At 37.6% G+C, this 22,351-nt stretch overlaps 1 protein-coding gene across 2 annotated transcripts in view; it reads right to left on the reverse strand.

The window, feature by feature from the left end:
* LOC139689697 (peroxisomal acyl-coenzyme A oxidase 3-like) overlaps nt 1-11,917 on the reverse strand; it is a 57,591-nt gene extending 45,674 nt beyond the window's left edge. Inside the window, exons 1-3 of one of the 2 annotated variants that reach the window (XM_071586899.1) lie at nt 11,408-11,917; nt 4,823-4,981; nt 3,813-3,959 (exon numbers count right to left, since the gene is read on the reverse strand). In XM_071586899.1, coding sequence (XP_071443000.1) covers nt 3,813-3,959; nt 4,823-4,981; nt 11,408-11,524 — 423 coding nt within the window. In that variant the 5' untranslated portion in view covers nt 11,525-11,917. Of the gene's footprint in view, nt 1-3,812; nt 3,960-4,822; nt 4,982-11,179; nt 11,261-11,407 lie in introns of those variants that run through there. The other variant, XM_071586900.1, reaches the window with a different exon arrangement.
* Between the last annotated feature and the right edge of the window lie 10,434 nt (nt 11,918-22,351).

Consider the following 22,351-nt stretch of genomic DNA (forward strand, 5'->3'; position numbering starts at 1 on the left):
TGTTTTGTGCACAAATATAGGTTTGCTTCGACATCCTCTTCCCGATGAGAACCATCTTGTCTCAATTAAAAACATATTGTGGCAGGAACCCTCAGAATCTACGAGTTCTTGAATTAACTGATCGAGTTCTCCTCTGCCTTTGAATCAGAGCTAGCTGCTTCATCATGCCTCACACACTGTGGATGACAATTCTTCTCGTTAACTTCTCGAACCATGCACAGCTCCCCTTTAATACTTGTTCGACCATTGATGATGCCCACATCTTATTAACTAGGCCAACAAAAATGACCTTCCTCTTCTCAAAAGTTATATTCTTGTTAATGGCATCGCATTGCAATCGCTTTTTGTTTATGCATATGAGAAGCAACCTTTCAACATCGTTGAGAATACATAACCATTGCGTAGGTACTCTTGTCACTCTATATGAAGCATCTATCCCCTTGGTCTTGTCCGTGTTCTTGAAGAAAACCCCAATCTTTGACGTCAACCAATCGTTGACATGCATACTACATCAGCCACGCTCACACATTGTTCCCGATTTTCAATGATTTTCCTTTTTATTTCTACTGCTATTTCAATTGGATTTCTTCTTAGGAATTTTTCTTTGGGGTTAATTTCTAAGCTATGCACAAAGTATTATTAAAAATTTCACAAAAAAATCACTAATAATATGTTTGAAAACACGTTTGAAAAATGTGCGATCACCTCACAGCGCAAGGGGCTCGTCAAGGGAGGTCCCACTCTATTTTTCTTTGTCTAAACTTGCTGGCTGAATGTGCTTAGATCCTCCATGCATTATTTCAATCCCCTTCAAATCTTTTCTGGTTCAGTTAGTAATATTACTGCTGTATCTGCATTATTGTGCACACATTTTCCCTTTGTGCTTCCTGATAGATCTTTTATCATTCTCTGTGCTGCACCCATCTCAGCCTTCCTTTGTAAACCATCAAATGTCCTAGCGCTGCATCATCCATCGTGCTTCTTTTGCCCCAGTTATTTCCTGAGAATTATTCCATTCTTTGTACTTCATTCCACCCACTTCTGTGTTTACATCCTTCCATTTCCTTCTCTTGTCTATCTTCCTAATCATCTCATCAATAATCCATGGTTCCTTTCCATTTCCCCATTATCTGTTCCTATAGTTTCGTGTTTGGCTTTTGATATCCCTTTCATATGCTTCAGTTTGTTTTACCATACATTTCTATCATGACTCATGATTTATTTTTTGAAAGAAAGGCCAGAAGATTTGGTTGGATCTGGGTTACCTTACTTCACAGAAAAGGGAAAGGCAACCAAAAATGTTTTCTATGCTTAAGCATGTTCTAATGTTGCATATCATACATATGTACAGTTATTTATTTTATCATCATCTTTATTTTAGGGGGAACAACTAACAGCATGAGTAGAGGTATTTTTCAATAAGGTGAGAGAAATTTTTCCCTCTTTGTTTCTGTCATTGAGCCATGAATAATCTGAGCTGGCCTATAGTCTTACTATGTGATGTCCACTCATTCATTTCCTCAAATTATCAAATATTTACTCATGCTACCACTTTGAGGAACTAAGGGATCAAGTAGGTGCAGTGGCTAATGTACTGGCTTCCCATCCTGAGGGCCTGGGTTCGAATCCTGGAGTTGACAGACATTTTTCAGTGATATTCCGACCCCTAATTGAGGTGCTTTGTGGAGAGCACTTTGAGTGAGTACGCCGTCCGTCAGATGGGACATTAAACTACGGACCCCTTGGTGCCTTTCGTTAAGAGTAGGCTTATGCCGATGCCGGGCTTCTCTCCACCCTACATACTTTCCTTCCCATCCCTAAGGGCACAAATTACTTTAGCTGTTCGTCATCTCCCATAAATTTAAGAGGGGTTTCTGGAAGGCACTAGTGGAATTCAAAAGGAAAAAATTAGGTGAACATTTCAACAATAACCCAAAGATGCTTTGGTCCTACGTCAGGGAAGTGCAGGGAAAAAAGTCCACCGTAAACTCATTGAACAACAAAAAGGGGGATAAAGTAACAAGTAGTTTAGATAAAGCCAACATATTAAACTTATTCTTCCATAGTGTTTTCAATACATGCTCCCAGAATATATCAGAGAACCTTCCGAAAACATTTCTACAGCCAATGCAAGCAATTGACTTTTCCACCCACGGCATAGAGTTACTACTTAAAAACATCGACCCCAACAAATCTCCGGGACCTGATGAGATACCAGCTCGCGTGTTTAAAGAACTGTCATCTGAAATTGCTCCTTATCTTGAAATAATATTCAAGAAATCATTAGCAGAAGAAAGCGTGCCAAGCCGCTGGATGATAGCTTCTGTAACACCCATATTTAAAAATGGAGACCTGGAACACCCCAGTAATTATAGGCCAATATCGCTCACCTCCATCTCCTATAAGATTCTTGAGCACATCATTGTTAGTTCAATAATGAGGTACCTCGATAGCCAAGATTTATTGATTAATAACGACACGGGTTCCGTAAAGGTAGATCCTACGAAACTCAACTCGCACTCTTTGTTCATGATATAATGCATTCCGGTGAAAGTAATATTCCAGTTGATGCAATATTCCTAGATTTTAAAAAAGCTTTTGATAAAGTCCCTCATTGCAAGTTACTTGCAAAGTTGGAAATATATGGAATACACGGGAGTGTTATATGCTGGATTAGACAATTTTAAAAAATCACGTTCAAACAGTCGTCCTGGACACTATCACCCAAATCAGTCAAGATCATGTCAGGTGTACCACAGGGAAAGATCATAGGCCCCCTCTTGTTCCTTATTTACATAAATGACCTCTGTACCGTGGTAAATAGCAGGCTTCATCTTTTTGCTGACAATGCGGTGATTTATGGGGACATTCGAAGTCGCGATGACAGAGTCGGGTTAGCTAACGACCTAAATGCAGTCCAGACTTGGTGCGATACATGGCAATTGGAATTAAATTTGAAGAAATGCGTAGTAATACATTTTTGGGAAATGTGTAATTCCCTCCCATTTATTTACAAAGTGAAACAAACAGAAATCGCGAGGGTAGATTCCTTGAAATACTTGGGTGTAACAATTACTCACGATCTGTCCTGGGGAAAGCCTATACGAGAAATATGCGGTCGCGCTAATAAAAAATTGGGATTTGTAAAAATAGTGCTGGGTAAATGTGACGAAAAAGTGAAGGAACGATGTTTTCTTGCCCTAGTCAGGCCCCACCTAGAGTATGCTGCCAGTATATGGGATCCTAAAGAGATAAATTTGATTTCGGAATTAGATCGAGTTCAGCGGAGGGGGGCCAGATTTGTCAACCATTGTTATGACCAACGCAGTAGCGTAACTACATTGCTAGAAAATTTAGGCTGGGATTCCCTTACACAGCGGCGTTTACAATATAGATTAAACTTATTAAAAACATTTAAAGATGGGTCCTTTTCCGATGACATCAAGAACATAATACGAACCCCAACGTATTACGGGCGGAGGGATCACGAATATAAGATTAGAGAGATTGACTGCAGGACAGACAGGTTTAGATGGTGATTTTTTACAAGAACAATAAGAGACCAGAATGCTTGTAATGGAAATCCTCCAGGAGTCAGCTCGACACAATCAGTATTAACCCACAAGGTAGGGACTGCACATGGTTATACGAGTATATTTATAAATTTTCCCCATCCATTTGAAAATCCCCAACCCCCTCATCCCTTACCCTTTCCTCCTGGTGCTGCACCCCCTGCCACACACCTTTTTGGTGGCTCGCAGGGTATTGATGTAGATAAATATTACTCCTTCAAGGAATCCATTTTTTCTCACCTCCCTTTTATCCGTGGACTTCAAGTAGTGCTTGTGCTTCTGCGTGCCAAGGCCCAAGATGCTGCTCACAAAAAACTGAAAGGGCACCACATATTTGATCATGGTTCCAGGGTCAAACTGATTCACAGCAAAAAGGAATGTGAAGTACTGCAACATCAGGACAAAAGACTTTCATCAAAAACATGCATGCACTCTGATGATATAAAATAATTACAATATATATATCCCTAATTTAAAATAATTTATGAGTGTAAACTAGGCACAGTGACCCTAGTATTAAATTTTCATTCCCTGAAAAACTAAGTTCCTTAAACCATAATGAAATTTATTGACTTAAAGGACTGAAAAAAATGTTGACTGAATCTCAGTCTTAAATGAAATATTTGCTCAAGGGTGAAGAGAAATGGAAGTTTGTTTTGAGCAATATTTGAGAAAGAAAAAATGCTCGTGTTCCCATAGAAATGCACCACTCCCTCCTTCAAGAAAATTCTGGCTATTATGGGGCACTGTTAACCATAACCAACCAACAACAAATTCTCCCATTACCTCAAGTATATTATATTTCTTGGCTCTGGATTACCATAATGTAATATCCTATCCATAGATAAATCTTGTCCAGTTGAAATTGGTGAATTCAAGTGTTCCATTGTTGATATTTAAAAAATCACACAATGAAACCCAAAACCAAGATTTTTACATGAATATGGAAAGAAATAAAATTTAAAGAAGAGAAACGTAAGTAGTCAAGGTAAGTCACGTTGTAAATGAAAACTAAATAATTTAGTCTTTGCTATGTTTTAAGTAATGTGTAATGAATGTGAAAATAAATATTCCTTGTGACAATATGCATAAACGTGCAGGAGTCTGGGCATATGACAGTTCAGAAATCTCCAACCTGGGAATTCTCAAGTTCTTATTGAATAAATACGTTCTCACGCAAAGTATTTATCAATCCAAATGTATTTATGGACGAAAAACTCTAAGCATGTGTGCACTACTTATCAACCAACTTTTCTAGGGTCCTCAAGGATTTCTTCATTTGATAAGAAGTCCAAATCCTTCAGCTTGTTCATTCGCAGGGTGGCAAGTCGGCGCTGCTCGTCTACCGAGGGCGTCTCTGGTGGTTGGCAGAACACCGGATCATTCTCCATTGCTCCCCATATCCTCATCTGTTGAGTCGCAATGCAAGATACCAGATCAAGAGAGTGAATGAATTAATCCAATTTCCGCAAGCAAGGCCTTTTGCTTTCCACGTAAAACAAAATCTCTATCATAAAATTTTACTTGCAGTGAAGCTGGCAAACTTGGGTTGGTCATATTTACTCTCAGTTTAATCAGATGCATAGTTAACAACTTCAATGAAACACGTGAAAGCATCAAACATCTCTGAGGGAATTTTCGTTAGGTCTGATACAAACAATTATATTTTATTGTAATGCAACACATTTCCTCGGCTCACAGTGTTAGTCACACCCAAGTCATCCGGTTGAATTCTAATGATGAAATTAACATGCAGATAAAATAATTTCCCTGAAACATTAACAAAATTGAGGATTAAACAAGGCACTTTCAAATTGAATAAATGGCACTCCATTTCTCATTTGGTGAATATTAAGTTTGAGGACTGCATTCTGAAGAGTGATCATAAGATTTTTATTCATGTGATTTCTTGCACAATAATTTGATTTTATGTTGCACTGTTAGCTTAGTGATGAATGAATTTGTGGTACAATTGACCCCATTAATGTATCAGTAGCAGCTGTTGCAAGTGTATTCACATTCAGTTCACATAGAGCAACAACAAAAATAACATGAAATGAGCCATAAACCGCATGGAAATGTTCCTTTCACCTGAACAAATTGTCAGCCAAGGCCTATGCAATGCTACAGGAGGCTTGGTGAGTCAGCAAGGAGTTCTTCCCCTTACGACAGCTCTAAGGTAGTTTAAAATGTTTTAAGTAGTTTTAGGGGAGGCGATTGACAACTAAGGTCATTTGTACCATTAGGAATGCATGGGAAAGGAGGAAGGGTGGAGAGAAACCTGGCATCAGCTATGGCCTACTCTTATCAAAAGGCACCAAGGGGTCACACAGTCAAACTTCCTATCCGACGGATTGCATACTCACTCAAAGTGCTCTCCACAAAGCACCTCAAATAGGAATCACGACGCCACTGAAAAATACCTGAAGTCTCCAGGATTCAAACCAGGGCCCTCTCCGTGGGAAGCCACTACATTAGCCAATGCACCTTCGAGATCCCCTTGAAATGTTTAAATAGGGGAGACACAATGGACCTCATGGCAAGATAGAAATAGAGCTCCAACCACTGCTCTCAGAGAGCAAAGATCTCCAACAATTGTCAAGGGTATGTAAAATAAAAACGTAGAAAATTTCCCTGGGTGCCACCCACACTGTTCAGTAATATATTAAAAGCATAAGAGACATGTTTTTAAGCCCTACACTTCAAGACTGCGCATAACCAAACAAAAGGATATATGTGTGCAGGTTTGCTGGTGGTTTAAGTCAATGTTACAAGAAGATGAGGTGTTTTTTTTTTAATGTCATCACTGAAGCTGACAATTGGCAACATCATTTCACTCCAGAGAAGAAACAGCAAAGCTCTGCGAGGAAATCTACAACCTCAATAATGACAAAAAAGTGCTGGGAAAGTTATGGGCAGGCAATTTTTGGATATTCAGGGAATGGTATGCCAGTATGTTATACTAGCTCATACAAATCTGAATAGAGACTGCCAGAGTGATATAAGGAAAGGCCACCACAATTTCAAAAGGCTCCATTTCAAAGCAACAGGCTGGACACTGCATAACAACAATTCACACCCACATTTTTCACATGCTTTTACTAAATCCCTCATGAAAATCAATATGAGTTGCATTCTCCCCTTAATCCAGACCTGGCTTCAAGTGCCTTTTTTTTGCTCCCCATAGTGAAGAAACGCCTTCATGGAAAGCGTTTCACACCGTCATAAGCAGGCAAACTGAGCACACTTCAATATTCAATGGCTGCAGCAAATCTGGAGTAAAATCAATGAGCCTAATACATACACAATTAAGCTACTAACATAATATTTTGTACAGTAGTTAGGAGAAAATATGAATAATAATTATTATTATTATTAGTCTAATATTTAAGATAGGCAGTCTACGTTTTGGATGGGCAAAGACTGATCATCACTTAATTACTTAGCTTCATCTAAAAAAGACTCAAATTGATACCTCACACTACGTTATACTGTTCCACAATTCTGAATATTTTCAATCTCTCTTCAAATTGCCCAACATCCCTATCCTATTCCAGCCCCTACTTCCTCACTTGCCTAACATTCTCCCCTCCATCACAGTCTTCAACATCCCATTGCCAATTGATAGGCAGTGCTTCCAGTTTTCCTCCTTCCTTATGATTTCTCCCAGCAATACCCTCAAACCATGCCTAGCACTTCCTCATAGGTTTTCCGTTCAGCCCACTTCACCTCTCTTATCCTCCGCCTCACCCAATAGCCTACAATCCATGTCCATCATCTTTTTTCAACAACCATGTTTCTGTACAGTAAAATACCACACTCCATTTCGAATTCGCCACTCATTTTTTCTGAACATTCTTGCTCAACATCCCCATCATCAACTGCCTCCTTGTGAAAGCTTCTTTGACCTAATGCAAGTTTCACTCTTCATGTTCCTACTACTTTGACCCTTTTGGTCCAAAATATATCATTATCAATTATCAAGCCTTACATTAATACAGGGTGTTTCAAAATGAATATCGGGGTTTTAAAACTTTTACAACTATAACTGGTGTTTCTTATCTGGATGTGTTAGACCTATGGCTCTTTCCTCAATTGGAAGAAGCTGAACCAGAGAACTTTATTTGTCAGCAACATGGTCCGCCGCCTCACTGGTAAAACTCAGCACATGACTCGTTAAACAACATGGTACCGGATCGCTTGATTGGCTGCGGGGGGCCGGATGACAGAGGTTGTTTCGCATGGCCTCCACGTTCACCCAATCTCTCACGCCATGTGATTTTTACCTTTTGGGGTTTATAAAGAGCAATGTGTACGAGCTTCCACTACCAGCTCACCTAACCGCTTAAGAAACAGCATTGAAGCAGTTAGTTGAAGCAACCATTACTCCTGACACACTGATCAAGGTTTGGGAAGAGCTCGCCCATCAACTCCTATGTTTACCATGTGACAAATGGCGGTCACATTGAACACTTGCGGAAAAACTGATTGAGTTGCTCTTTCATTTGATGCATAGTTTATAATTCTAAGTTGCATGTAATAAACACTACAATGTCTTAAAACCTCAATATTCATAGGCACTTCAAATCGCCACTGACTACATCTTGAATGCATTCAAAGAGCAATCTAGTGCTTCACCAATTACAAGTGATCTTGCTAAGGCCTTAGAGTTTCTCCTCTGTACAACACTTTTAAATAAACTTTTATGTTACAGCATCACTGGATTGGAATTTCTCTTCTAACTTTATCCCACACAGTCTTCAGAGTGCAAGGAATCAGATAGTTTGCTGTCTGTCACCCTACCCATCCCACATGGAGTCCCACAATGTTCAGATTTGGTAACTTTCCAATTTTTAATAGGAATCAATGATCTTCCCCAAAATATCCCTGGCAAGACCATCTTACATGAAGATGATGCATCTTCCATGCAATAATTCTCCAGCCCAACTGCCACAACTGATTTTGTCAACAAATAACTTCGGTTTATGAATGATATATGGTTAATGGCTTTCTGTTAGACCTGGATGAAACTCTGCAATTAATTTCTGGCATGTAGTTCCATCTTATGAAGCTAAATCTGGCAATCTGCTAGGATTGTAACTTGACCAAAAATGGAGTTCCCATGCCTCGTGAGGTCTGCAAGCAATTATCAAAGACTCTTTTTATTATAAGAATGCTACGCATGTTTATACCTTTATAGCATCTCAAATCCATTACTAAATTGTCTTCCATAGCCATCTTGTTTATAGCCTGGAAATTTGAGGTTATTTCCCTGATATGAACTTAGGTTTTGCCCCACTAAAAAAGGCTATGAGGATATTCGCCTACTCACTATCTCATGACCACTAATATCATAGGTACAACTTTGACAATAATAAGTATGTATGTTTACAAAATCATCTTATACGTAATAGATAGCCTCTATTCATTTCTTTTTCAAGTGTGAATTGCATGACTACAACACGCACACAATTTTCTATCACTTGACCAATGTAGATTAACAAGATCCCAATCCATGGCTACTATGACATCAAATCATTTAACCGCCTTTCAGTGTAAACAAAAATTGCTATTTTTGTCAAATGCAAAATGTTTAGACACTCATGGATAGCTAGAATCTAGAGCACTGTAATGTAGTTGATTGATTTTTCTCATTCTGCTTCTGATATTATCATCAGATGCATAACGTACCTTAACGTTTGCATTGTCCTCCTGTTTGAAGAACTCCATTTGCATGAGAATTTAGCAACCAATAAAATATTATTTCCAGGATGGGAATTAGAATAAGTTTGCCTACCACTATCCCACCCAGGCTTTCCAACATATATGCAGAGGGAATTGGAAGAGAAGCATGGAAAGACTGGGGACAAAAATGACAGCAGGTAGGTAACTTATCAAATTAGTAAAAAGAGACATTTCAGGCATGATATGGTGGAATATTATGATTTATTAAAAATTGGTAATTTTCCACAAAATAATTTGTGGAAAAAATATAAAAATGTACATAAAAATATATATTGCGGAAAATTGCCAATTTTTAATTAATTATCAAATAAGAATAGCAAATGATCAATACATCAATACCCAATCAGCCAAGATATTGCAGTCATTGCTTCATGAATTACAGGTTCAGTGTGATAGGTATGAGATGAGTACCAACCTTTAGATAAAAGTGTATTGAGGTGTTCAAGAAACAAGAAGGCAAAGGTAAACATTTTGGCTGAGGATAAACCCTTGAGTAGGTAAAATGGTACACCTATTTACAAAATATTTTAGATGAGGTTGAGAAAGTGGTGAGGGAATGAAGAGAAGAAATGCATTCATTAAATTCCAACACTTTTTTCCAAGGGAAAGATTGATGATGACAGGGACCCTAAGTGAAGATGTAAAGAAAAGACGAATGAAACTTTTTATGGAGCACAGACTTCTAAGACTGGTGAACTTTATTTTGTGATGCATGGGGATAATATAGGATGGGTGCTTTAAAGATGTGGGCATGGAGGATGATGGACAAGTGAAATGGACCGAATGGAAAACAAGTAAAGAAGTGCGGGTTAGAGGAGGGGAGGGATTTACTATAACGTATTTCCCAACATAAATCATGACCGCCCAAGTAATTGTACCACTTCCCACAGCAACTTTATTTCCTGTAGCAATATTAATTTTCCCAGTTAATCTAAATATACTCGTGCATTTTGCACACAATAAAATATGAAATTCGTAATAATTTAACAATTTACCACATTAATTTACATTGCTTATGGTAATTTCATTTTACCCACAGTGAAACAACATTTCATAGAACTTTAAAATTTTCTGGCACATATTAATTAAGATTACATAACGGCATACTGCTCATACTAAATCCTAAATCAACACTAACATTAATATTTTCAGTAACCTCTTGAATGCTGTGCCTTTTCACTGTACGTTGTATTCTCCAACAGTGACTCTGTGCACACAACTATAAACTTGCGTTAACATGGACCTAAAATTTTTCAACCATTATGGATTTGACCAGGTAGAGATAATTTTAGGGTAATTTCAAAAGTTAATATTGCGGAGAAAGGGCATTTTTATTACTTATTTAGGTATTTTTAAGAGTAATTCGTTAGTTGAAACATCGCTGCTGCTAGACTATTAATAATATGATGTTCGCATGCCTTTCAGGTTAATCAAGTCAGCAGCTTGAAAATTTTTTTCACATCATCTATCCTTTTTAGCTATTATAATCAACTACGGGGGATCTGATTTGTGGATACCAGACATGGTGCGTGGATAATAACAATAACTGTTCTTAAGTATTCAATGATTTTATCTTAATCGTGATTTATAGCTTGGGCAAGGGATAATAGGTTGTCAGTGTAAATTGATTGAAATGGAAACTAACAGCAAATATATTGATGCGTTATTATACTAAGAGTTGTGCCAAACACTCTATTCATCGTGTCATTTGTGCATTAGATGTCATGGATCAATTCTCGGTAGGAAATTTTAAAAAGCTCACTTTAGATGGTTAGATATTTAATGTGAAATCTGTATAATTACATTTATAGTGAGGCATATCACAGGCCTATTTTTCAAGAAATGAAAAGGATAAAACTCACAGTTGTTAAATCGTATACGAAATAATTCTTGGACTCATTTTTTCTCGGGGCAAACTGGGTACATTTCCATAGACTTTGATATAGCGGGAACCAAAATCAAATACAAATTATGACCTTCAGTGAGGAAAGAATTCATAAATTCACCTATATTATAACGATGAATAATGACGATCAATTAATATCTTTTATGCTTACAAATGAATCACTTTAAAATTAATCCTAACTGACCTTATAATTTAATAACTTCTCTTCATCCATTACCAGCTTCATTTTCTTCCAGCTGAAGGAAGCTTGATTCCTATACACATCTAAAGGCCCTGTAGCGAAATCCGAAAAACTTTCCATTCTCAGTCCTTTATAAAATTGGGGATATATATTCTTGAGTGATTAGAATATTATTTACAATATTTTATCTTCGATTAAATGTTCTTTTCTCTTGGTATGTTCGATTGAAAGAATGATTCCTCAAAGTCGTTGCATTTCTGCCGTGTTACTGATGATTATATCTTATCTTTGCCATTATTTTTTCAAATGTTCGCACTCATTGAGCAACACAAAACCAACGTGAGAGAGCATAGCGCAATGCAACTTACTGACAAAAGAAGCCAGTGCATACCATATGCGGGTAATGCGAGTCATAGCAGTATATTACTTAAGTCAAATAGGAGGACCTTCACCCGACCGGTGATCTGTTTACCCACATTACCCGTGAAGACAGCTAATTGAAAAAGGGTCAGATTTTCAGTGATCCGTGCGCATTTCTGCATGCTTTTCCTCTTCAGCCGTAATCGCCCGTAGCCCCGAATCAGTGATTAAGCGATTGAACTTCCCATTGTTCTTTCAATGAAAATGAATGTGATAATTCTGCATCATTTTTCCTCGGATTTCTGTTCTCTGGCAATTTGCAATTAGTTATTTGGAATTGCCAATCCATGTTAACGTTAAAATTAATTTTAATGCCAAAGAATTAAATGCCTTGATGTGAACAGGAAATACAAAATCAAGATGAAGTATTAGCAGAATATGAGAACGTACGACCGTTATCTAAGAGTAAGATTTGGATGTTAACTCTGTGGATAGTACACCTTTATTAACAGGCGCTTACGTGCTTGTCACTTAAAAAAGAAATCGAAATATACTTCTCCGAAGCCACAATCATCGTCGTCTTAGATCCATTACGATTTCTCAAATTGAATGCTCTGTGGACTCTCCTGCCGAAATTATACTTGCAACAGTAAAAGTTTAATAATCTTTTCTATCCTCAATAGGCACCCCTTTCCTTTGGCAATATAACGCCCTTCGGCTTACACTTGCAATCTATTCAGCAATAGCACAAAGTTCCCCCTTCTATAATTAAAAAATATAATTTTGCTCTGTCTTACCCTCTTTTTATTCTCTCTAATATTTCATTGAGGGCTCATTCCGTGACTATCTTAAACCATTGATGTCGTTCCTCATAAAAAATACACATGGATACTCAATTATTATAATTGTTTTTCAATCGTTGTGATAAAGGTGAATTAAAAAAGTACTTCACAAAATATTTGAGAAAAACTGAGCAAGGTGTGGATGAAATACCCAAGAAAGATTATTAAGATGAAGATTGAGGTTTAATAAAGATGTAGGAACACTTAACACTCTCGTCTTAAATAAATTCACCTGTTAAAGAGAGGGCATTCCTTAAGTGTTTAAAACCTCCAAAGTAAATTCCATTCATAAATATGAAGATACTAAAATGAGAATATTTGAATATGTTTTCCATGATCGGTTAAACATTTTTCTTGAAAAATATTTTTTCCCTCTTTTAATTTGGCTACATAATAACCCATCCTAGTGACAACTTTTGACTATATTGTAGAAGAAATTTATAACATCAATAAGCCCTTTGGTGTTATGTTTTACCTTACTAAGACTTCGCTTTGTAAGCTAAGATAAACATTTACTGAAATAGGAATAAGGATGAAGTCTATGAATCACTATACTCTTATCTTAAGGAGGGAAAACAAACTATTGTGCCAAGCAGGGAATAACTAACGGCTAACCTGAAACGTGGACAAATTCTGTCTGGTGTCCTTCAAAGATTCATTTGTGGCCATATTGTGTCTTTCTTCTTTGTCAATGATATACCCGACTATGTAGTAACCGAAGCAGAGCCACTATATCAGCTGATGACATCAGTGCAGGGTTTAAGCATCCATAATATTTCTTTGTGGAATAAAATGGTAAAAATATAGAATTGGTGTACAATGGATAAATATAAAACTTAAATACATGAAAAAAGATATGTAGTATTAAGTTATAGCAATTCATTAGAATTTACAGATGAAATTATATTTCTAAGTGCTCTCATTGATCGTTAGCTAGAGTGGAGTGTTCATGATGATCAGTTATGTAAGAAACTAGCAAAAGTTGTCTAACTTTTGTCTATTTTAAAACATAGTATTAGTAAATGGGTAATGAAAATGTGCACTTCACTTTTCCCGACTCTACCAACAGTATTATTGTTCTCCCCAGGTTAACGAGGTTCATCCTCAGATTGCTGCTAATTTTAGATTATAAAAAAGATTGTACAAACAATTCGCAGTTAGCTTACTGCAGACCACTACTTTTCAGTAAACTGAATCTATTGTGTATACTCTGTGTTTATATTTTCAATGTTATTTTATTTGCTAATTGTAATATTCCAATGCTCTGCAAAAAATGTGCAATCCATAATAATAATAATAGAGCCAAGGATAGTATACATATTCAATATGAATTGAAATGTTTCCAACAAACTTTAGAGCAATACACATAAAATTATATAAATAGTAAACTTAACCACAGGAGATTTTTCACTTGCCTTGTACAGATCTTCCATGTACTCAAGCCATCTATCCATTACTTTTCCTTTCCTGCTCTCAATCTCCATACCAGCTGGTGCTCATCATGTTTTAGTGCCATCTCAAGTGATATTTTTCACTTTGCAGCACACTAAGTCATGCCTTCCAGCTCTTCCATTTCTGCACATTTGTGGTTTTACCATTCCTCCCTATCTTTATCTGTCTCTCTTCTTAGTTCACTATTCAGTTTTCTATACAACTTTTCCCCCTCAATAGACTTTGTTACTTTCTTCTTGCCTCCATTTTATCTATGATCACCTCTGTTATCCAGGGCTTCTTTGCTCTCATTCCTTTCCTGTAGCCAACAGATTCTCTGCTGGTCTCTTGAGTCATTTTCTTCATCCTCTCCCACTGCTCCTCTACACTCTCCTCATTTATTTAATCCATTCTTTATCTCCTCATACACTGATTTACTCCCGATCCAGTCCCTTTAGTTTATCCAAATTCCACTTTTTGACTGTCACAGCTCTTTTCATCCTTCTCAGTGTTATCTCGATTTCAGCATTAGTAGTAACTTATTGTTGCTGTAAATATCTACACCAGGGAGGCAATAAACTTGCTTCATTCAATTTCTGTATCTATTTTCTACCAATATAAAGTCTATCTGCTTTGTACATATATCATCTGATGTAAAATCTTCTCTTTGGATTTGAAAACATAGATTTTGCAACTATTCACTTATCTTCCCCATGGAACTCTGCCAGTCTATCACCTCTCTCCAAGTCCATGCTGCCCAGCCATCCCTTCCCCATTACTCGCGTTCCAGTCACCCAATGCAACATTGCAGCATCTTTGTCCTTCATTTCTCCTCAGTTTCTCTATTCTCTCATACAACGTCTGTGACCTTAAGTAAGTAGATGAAGGTTTACAAAGAAAACAATTACTTTTATTCAATTTTCAAACACAATTTTGAATTGTGTTTTCCAATAACACATCATAAAATATTTCCTGGAAAACAATTTAAGCCACGGCTAACTGACGAGATCCATTACTACTCAACTATCCTTAAAAAACTTGCAATCTCCAGAAAAAAGCTCAAACAATCATGAACAAGGTTACTCTATAAGGAATTTCAAAAGTATTACCGTAATTAATGACTGTAGAGGTAAGAAAAATCCACAACTCACTCTCCCAAAACTTTATAACCCAGAAAATAATACTGCCATTAGCTATTCATCTTCAGCTAAAAAATTTTACAAACACTACATATCAACTCCTTGTCCAACTTTGTCTCCAGCTAATGTGCTTTTTGCAAATGCACCATCGTCAATGTTTGCCAAGCCCTGTTCTGAAACCAACCTAAAAACTATTGTCTCCTCACTCAGAAACAAATCCAGTACTGGCCCAGATGAAATTCCTGGTAAAGTTGTTCATCATTGTTTTGAAGCCATAAAAGCACCCCTTTTATTTTTAATTAATGTCTCTTTGATACAAGGGATTTTCCCATCCCAATTAAAAGAATCAAAAGTAGTGCCCATTTATAAAAACCATGGCTGTGAAAATGATTTGAAGAACTACAGACCAATAGCCATCCAAAATACATTTGCATATGTATGTACGCAAATAGCATCTTACCTAAAAAGAAACATCCTACTTTCAAATTCTCAGCATGGATTTAGATCTGAAAGGTCTACCACAACTGCCATATGTCAGGCAATCGACAGCATACTTAATTCATTAGATGCTAAACGCAAAGCTCTTGGAATGTTTTTTGACTTGCCAAAGGCTTTTGTTAATGTAAACCACAATAGACTAATAATTAAACTCAATAGAATAGGAATTAGAGGAGTTCCTCTAAACTGGATGAAGTCCTATATTCATAATCGCACTCAGAAAGTAGTGTTATCAGTTGATGGGTCAAAATATTCATCTGAAGCATACCAAGTTAACAAAGGTGTTCCACAAGGCTCAACCCTTGGGCCACTCCTCTTTCTGATATACATCAATGTCCTACCTAATTACTTACCAAATAATGATGGAATAATACCAGTGTTGTATGCTGACGACACTAATATAATAATATCAACAGAAACATATCCCAGCCTTGTGGAAAAATCTAAGTCTGTCACACTTGCAATAAGCAAGTGGTGTACAGACAACCTTCTAGACTTATATGTAAATAAAAGTAAAATAGCATACTTAACATGCAATAAGAACATGTCAGATGATCTGCCGGTAAAAATCAATGGCCAATCAATTGAGCATGTGACAGAGTGCATATTTCTAGGTATTTCTCTATGTGCAAATATTTCTTGGGATACTCATGTAAAAGCCCTTCAACACAAGCTCAGTTCAACTTGCTACTTATTAAGACACCTGTATGAAACTACAAGTAAAACTGTACTACTCAACTTATTCTTTGGGGAAATTGATTCAAATATAACCTAGAGTATAATATTATGAGGATCAGCTGCTACTTCTCAAACCATCTTTAAAATGCAAAAGAAAGCTATTAGAATCATCACCAGGAAACCTCACAATGCTCCATCAAGGCCCATTTCCCAAGAATTAAATTTTCTACCACTCCTGTGCACCTACAATATGTTTTTAATTCTAAGTATATATAAAAAATAACATTGACAACTATTCTCTTAACTCTGCCTATCATCATCATTACATCAGAGGTAGGAATGACATCCATTATGGGAATATAAGAACTAAAGCATTGAAATTAGGACCCAATGAAATGGGCATCAGATTATATAACAAACTACCCAAAAGTATCAAGGATACAAAGGGAACTGCTACATTCAGGCATACATTAAAAAGATATCTACAGCATAATATGTCCTCCTTGGTTGACGAATATCTCAACAATATTCCTGACCAGTAAGTTCATACTTTTAGTTTCTAGCAATGGTCATGGTCTGATTCATGCTGGTGATCAATGATTTTTCTGAATTTGATATTTCATGAGCATGTTACAACCAAAGTTCATGGGTTTGTGCCAAAAATTATGTAACTATGAGCATCATTTCTTTTATGTATCTTGATTGAGCCTGTATGCATTGTACTCCTTTTTGAGGTGCCTTATATCATGTACATACACCACCCACCTGGTATTTTTGTATTGTGATCTCTGGGCAAATAAAAAGTAATTATAATACACTTCCCCATCACTCTAATCGCTGGTGCTCTGCATACCCAAGTGACTTGTAGGGTTTTGGCTGCAGACTCTATCTTCATACCCATCACTCTTGTAGATCACCTTGCTGACACAAGCCTTCATATTTTTACTGTCAACAAATGCAACTCTCTTCACTCCTCTCTTTTCTTCACTGCATGAAATGCAGTATCTCCGCATTATTCTTTACCACAACCTCCCCACCTCACTTTGCTTTCTTCAATTATCCTCTTCTCAGGTTTTCAATTTTTTGTGCCTTAAGACAGTTCTTACATTTCAAGTTAGTGATTTTCATTCTTTGCTTTCCTTTTTCTTATATGTCTTTGTACACAGCCCCTCCTGGAAATCCAAATGAGGGGCTATTTTACTTCTGGGAGATTTCATATGCGAAGAGTCATCTCACCCCATTAAGCTTACTCTTATGTACTTAAAGAAGAGTTCTAGAAGCTATTTACTATACTTCACCATTTGTCATTCAATCCTTGGATAAATGTTTTAGCAAATGAGGAATTTCTCAAATTCTTTTTAAAAAAGAAAGGGTTATTTAAAAATAAAGCTATTCGGAGAAGGAAATTTAGGACTGAAAGAGGTTGACCTAACATCTACCCTGTACTGCTATCATTCCCCATATCCAGAATAACTACCAGTGTTTTTAGGTTCATTCAAAATAGTAGGTTTTTGTTGAAGTACTTATACTAGTCAATGAAGATTGTTGATGGCTTCAGAGACTAAATACTGCCATATTTATAAGGCTTACTTAACATGGCACTGTATATTCTACCAACCAGCACCACAATAAATAATTATTAACTTAACATACCTTCAGCATCCCTTCATTTCTATTATTTTCCTGCATCTACCTTCCTGGCCCAATATACTTCCCTCTATCCCATCTTCAGAACTTAAATTTTTCTTCTTGTCCATTACACTTTTCCATACTGGTGTTCTATATGTGGGCAAAGTAGAAAGGGCAGGATAAATGTAGATTGGAAGCTTTTAAGATGGGGAAGGGGCAGAGTAGGAAAGGAGACATTAAATGGAGGGTAATAAAAACTCTTGAAGAAGCACGGTTGGGGAGGAAAGAAAGTGTTTTGAAAACATTCAAAAAAAGAAAGAAAGCAAAATGGAAGCAGTGCATACCGAGTATCAATTGAATGTTTAATACTGATTGAGAAAAGAATGTTCGTTAAATGAATTAGAGGCAGGAAATGAAAATGGATGTTGAATGGAATGAAGGGAGGCAGGAAGCATGCACAGTTTCAGAACTTGCTTATGAAGCTAGCTTAACTGTAAATATTTATTTAGAACTGTATCAGGTGGAGCCAAGAAATTTAGTAGTTCTAATGTAGTGGATTCTTTAAAAAGCTGCCTTGATGAGTAATGGAGTCCATCTTCATAATAATCCACACCACAATTGTTTCAGAAAGGCGTTGATTGAATTACCTTGTCATGCAATTAAATTCCTTCAATTGAAGGGCTACAATGCCCAGAAAATCCACAATGAAATGATGGTTGCTAATGGAAATGATAGTGCATCGTACAACACAGTTGTGAGGTGAAAAAGGAATTTTCAAACACCCTATGATCCAAGAAATGGAATCACTCATGGATCATGCTGCCACAGTGAAGACAGTCCAGGACTTGATCCTATTAGGCAAAGAGCAACCATCCAGATGACCATGATAGAGACTGATCTTCGCTACAGCAGGTTTCAGAAAATTATTCGCCACCAACTGCAAATGTAAAAGGTGTCAGCATGCTGGGTTCCTTGACCGTCAACTTCTTTTCAGAATCAAAAATTGGATTGGCGACCAGAGGAGAATAAACACAATTGTGTGGTCGATTTGAAGGCTGGTTTGGCACTTTCCCATTTCCTGGCAAGTTTCTGCATTGGTACATAATTGTGGATGAAGCATGGATACACTACTACAGTCCAGAGGCAGAGGGTTCTGGATGGTGTGGTGGCTGATCTACTGGCTTCCCATCAAGAGGGCAGGGGCTTGAATCCTGGAGATCTCTTTCAGTGGTATCCCAAGCCCTACTTGAGGCACTTCGTGGAAAACACTTCAAGTGAGTATTCTGTCCATTGGATGGGACATTAAACTGTGGACCCCTTGGTGCCTTTTGTTAATAATGTGCTAATGCCGGGTTTCCTCTCCACCTTCCCATTCATCCCTTAAAGAGCAAATGACCTTCCCTTCCTTAAAGCTACTGCTATTACGAAGGAACAGTTGAAACAGTGGGCATATAAAGTCAATCCGGCTGCAAGAAAGGTGAAATCGACCAATGAAGTGATGGCCATTGCCATTTGGGATGCCCCTGGAACAAACTACATTGATTACTGGCAAGAAGGGCAAATGATAAATGCAGAGAATTATGCATCCTTACTGCACTGGTTGAATGATGAAATCAAGGAAAAAGTCCTCATTTGGCAAAGAGAAAAAAATTTCCTCCGTCAAGCAAATGCATGGGCGCATTCCTATGCAGTTTGCATGATGAATATTATGGATTTTTTAAATTTCACATTAACCCAAAAACAGCATTTTGACCTTAAAAACAGACATTTAACAATGATATATCATTTGACGCGGGTCGCGGTAGTCCAGGGGGTAGAGCGTTGCACTGCTGATCGGAGGGGTCCCGGGTTCGATTCCCGGGCGAGGCACTCTGGGCACCTGCAGCTTCACCCAAGCTAAAGTGATTTTTCGGGTACCAGATCTTCCTGGGAAACCATAACCGGCACAGGGAAAGGAACTGGCCCCCCTACCCTGGTGTGTAAATTTCACATGCCGTACAGGGCTTAGTACTGGGTGAACTCTACCATCACCTACAGGAGTTTCAGAAATAACTTTGCAGCTTCCACATAAAATAACTTATTTATTTTCTACTAGTTTCGCTACACTGTAGCATCTTCAGGAACGTACAAAAAACGTCTTTTTTGTACGTTCCTGAAGATGCTACAGTGTAGCGAAACTAGTAGAAAATAAATAAGTTATTTTATGTGGAAGCTGCAAAGTTATTTCTGAAACTCCTGTTCGCAATGGATTTCCACAAAGTCTCGGCCTCAACCATCAGTCTACCATCACCTACTAAACCGACCTTCGGGTTGATTACTGTGTTTATGGTTTTTTATCAATAGACACAATTACAAATACCCAAAAGTAGTTATGGAATGTGGCATTCAGGCCACTTAATTTTATGCAAATGGCGCAATTCAATTGGCTATTTACCAACCCCACCCTTCCGGCACCCTATTAAGGACTTCCAGTCAAGGTCACTTCAGAACCAAAAACCATGGGTGGAGGTAGTGTTCTGAAACGATACAGGAGAACCAAAGTCGATGGTGCACAGGATAAGCACAAAGATACATCAAGTACCCCAAAAGCTGGTGGTGGTGATGGTGGGAGCGAGGAAGTCGGCGGTGAGAAATTAGTATGATATATGGATCACAAAGACTGTGAAGTGTGTTATTACAGGACCACGGGCTACATCAAAGGCCCCCATCTAAGGGTGATAAAATTTCTGCTCAAAATTGAAGATGAAATCCTTGTATTCTAAACAAGTCTGCACATGTTCAGAAATAAAAGTGATTACATGCCAATTGTATCGTTCTCATTGCCTCATCCAGGATATGAAATAAAGGTTGAAATAAAAAAAAATCTGAATACATCGTTTTTACAATTTATACAGGAGCTCACCCGCCTCCGAGAACGCGTGAAAAGAGTCCAACCGGCCATCGCAAACTGCTGGGTGCTTCATCATGACAACGTGCCGTGCCATGGCGCGTTCGTCGTCAGACAGCTCCTGGCCAAATATGGCATTGCCATGTTGCCGCACCCGCCCTATTCTCCCGATCTGGCACCACCGGACTTCTTCCTCTTCCCCCTGATGAAAAGACAGCTCAAGGGACGACGTTTTGACTCGATAAAGGCCGTTCAAGAGGCTTCGACGAGGGTCATCAATGGCATCCCCAAAGAAAATTTCCAGCGGGCGTACGGGGAATGGGAGCAACGTTATACTAAGTGTTTAGCAGCTCAAGGAGCATACTTTGAAGATTATTAAGTCGTTGTAAGTATATCGTCAAAAAAATTCTTGTAACAAATCAGTCCTACCACTTTTGGGTACGACCCTGTGAGCACACCTTCAAATGGGATAGACTGAAAGATAGAATTGCCATGTCTCATTTAACTGGCATCATTACAAGCACCTCTTTCGACTACAAAAATGGTCAGTGTGAATCCTAGGAAGAGTTAAAAGGGCAAGCAGTTGTATACATTACCTTAAAACATTAGCACAAGAGGTTGCAACAACTTTGGAATAACTGCCCACAACTCATCCACGTTTGCTGTGAACCCTAGGCATGCTGGCTTGAAATTCTTGAAAGCACTACCAAGAAAATCAAGGGAAATGGATGATTTTTTGTTAAGTAAGTTTAAATTATATAAATTCCTATGTGATCATCATTGCTATACAGTTGATGAAATCATATCCCTTTCTCTAGGTAAATGATTTTCTGCAAAAATAACTCGATGAAAGTAGTCTTGTTAATGCTCCCGACTCCTGTTTTAGGTTCTTACTCTGTACACTAACTTATATTTTTATTTTTTTGGATATATGCTGACTCTGTAATATTCCCTCTGTGATGTCTGCGAAGAATATGAGCAGACAATGTGACGTGCTCCATACTTGTCACAAACAGGTCTTATGGGAACCAATAAATATTATCATTATTAGGTATACTTCCATAGATTCCACTCCTCCCAGAAGTGTAGAGGAATGCCTTGAGGAAATCCTTATTTTGATTCTTGATTTGTACAAAAGAGCCTACACGTTGAGCCCTCAAACCAAGGAGGTATCCGCCTCCTCTTCCTTAGAGATTGCCAATTCATACATCACTTATCACATATATATGTGTGTGTGTGTGTATATATATGTATATAATAAATGTGTGTGTGCATATATATATTTAGATGATTGCGTTGAAGTGACACGGAAGTGTTGAATAAAAACTACGACAGGAACAAGCAATATAAGAACACATAAAAAAACGCTCACATGTTATTTCTTAATAATTTTGATGGAATTTAGCTCCGTCTTCATCGGAAAAAACAGAAGCACTGAATAACGTGTGAGGGTTCTTTTTATGTATTCCTGTATTGTTTGCTG

Source organism: Hetaerina americana, unplaced genomic scaffold (genome assembly GCF_022747635.1).
Source record: "Hetaerina americana unplaced genomic scaffold, ioHetAmer1.1.p SCAF_27, whole genome shotgun sequence".
In the NCBI taxonomy this organism is placed as follows: Eukaryota; Metazoa; Arthropoda; class Insecta; order Odonata; family Calopterygidae; genus Hetaerina; species Hetaerina americana.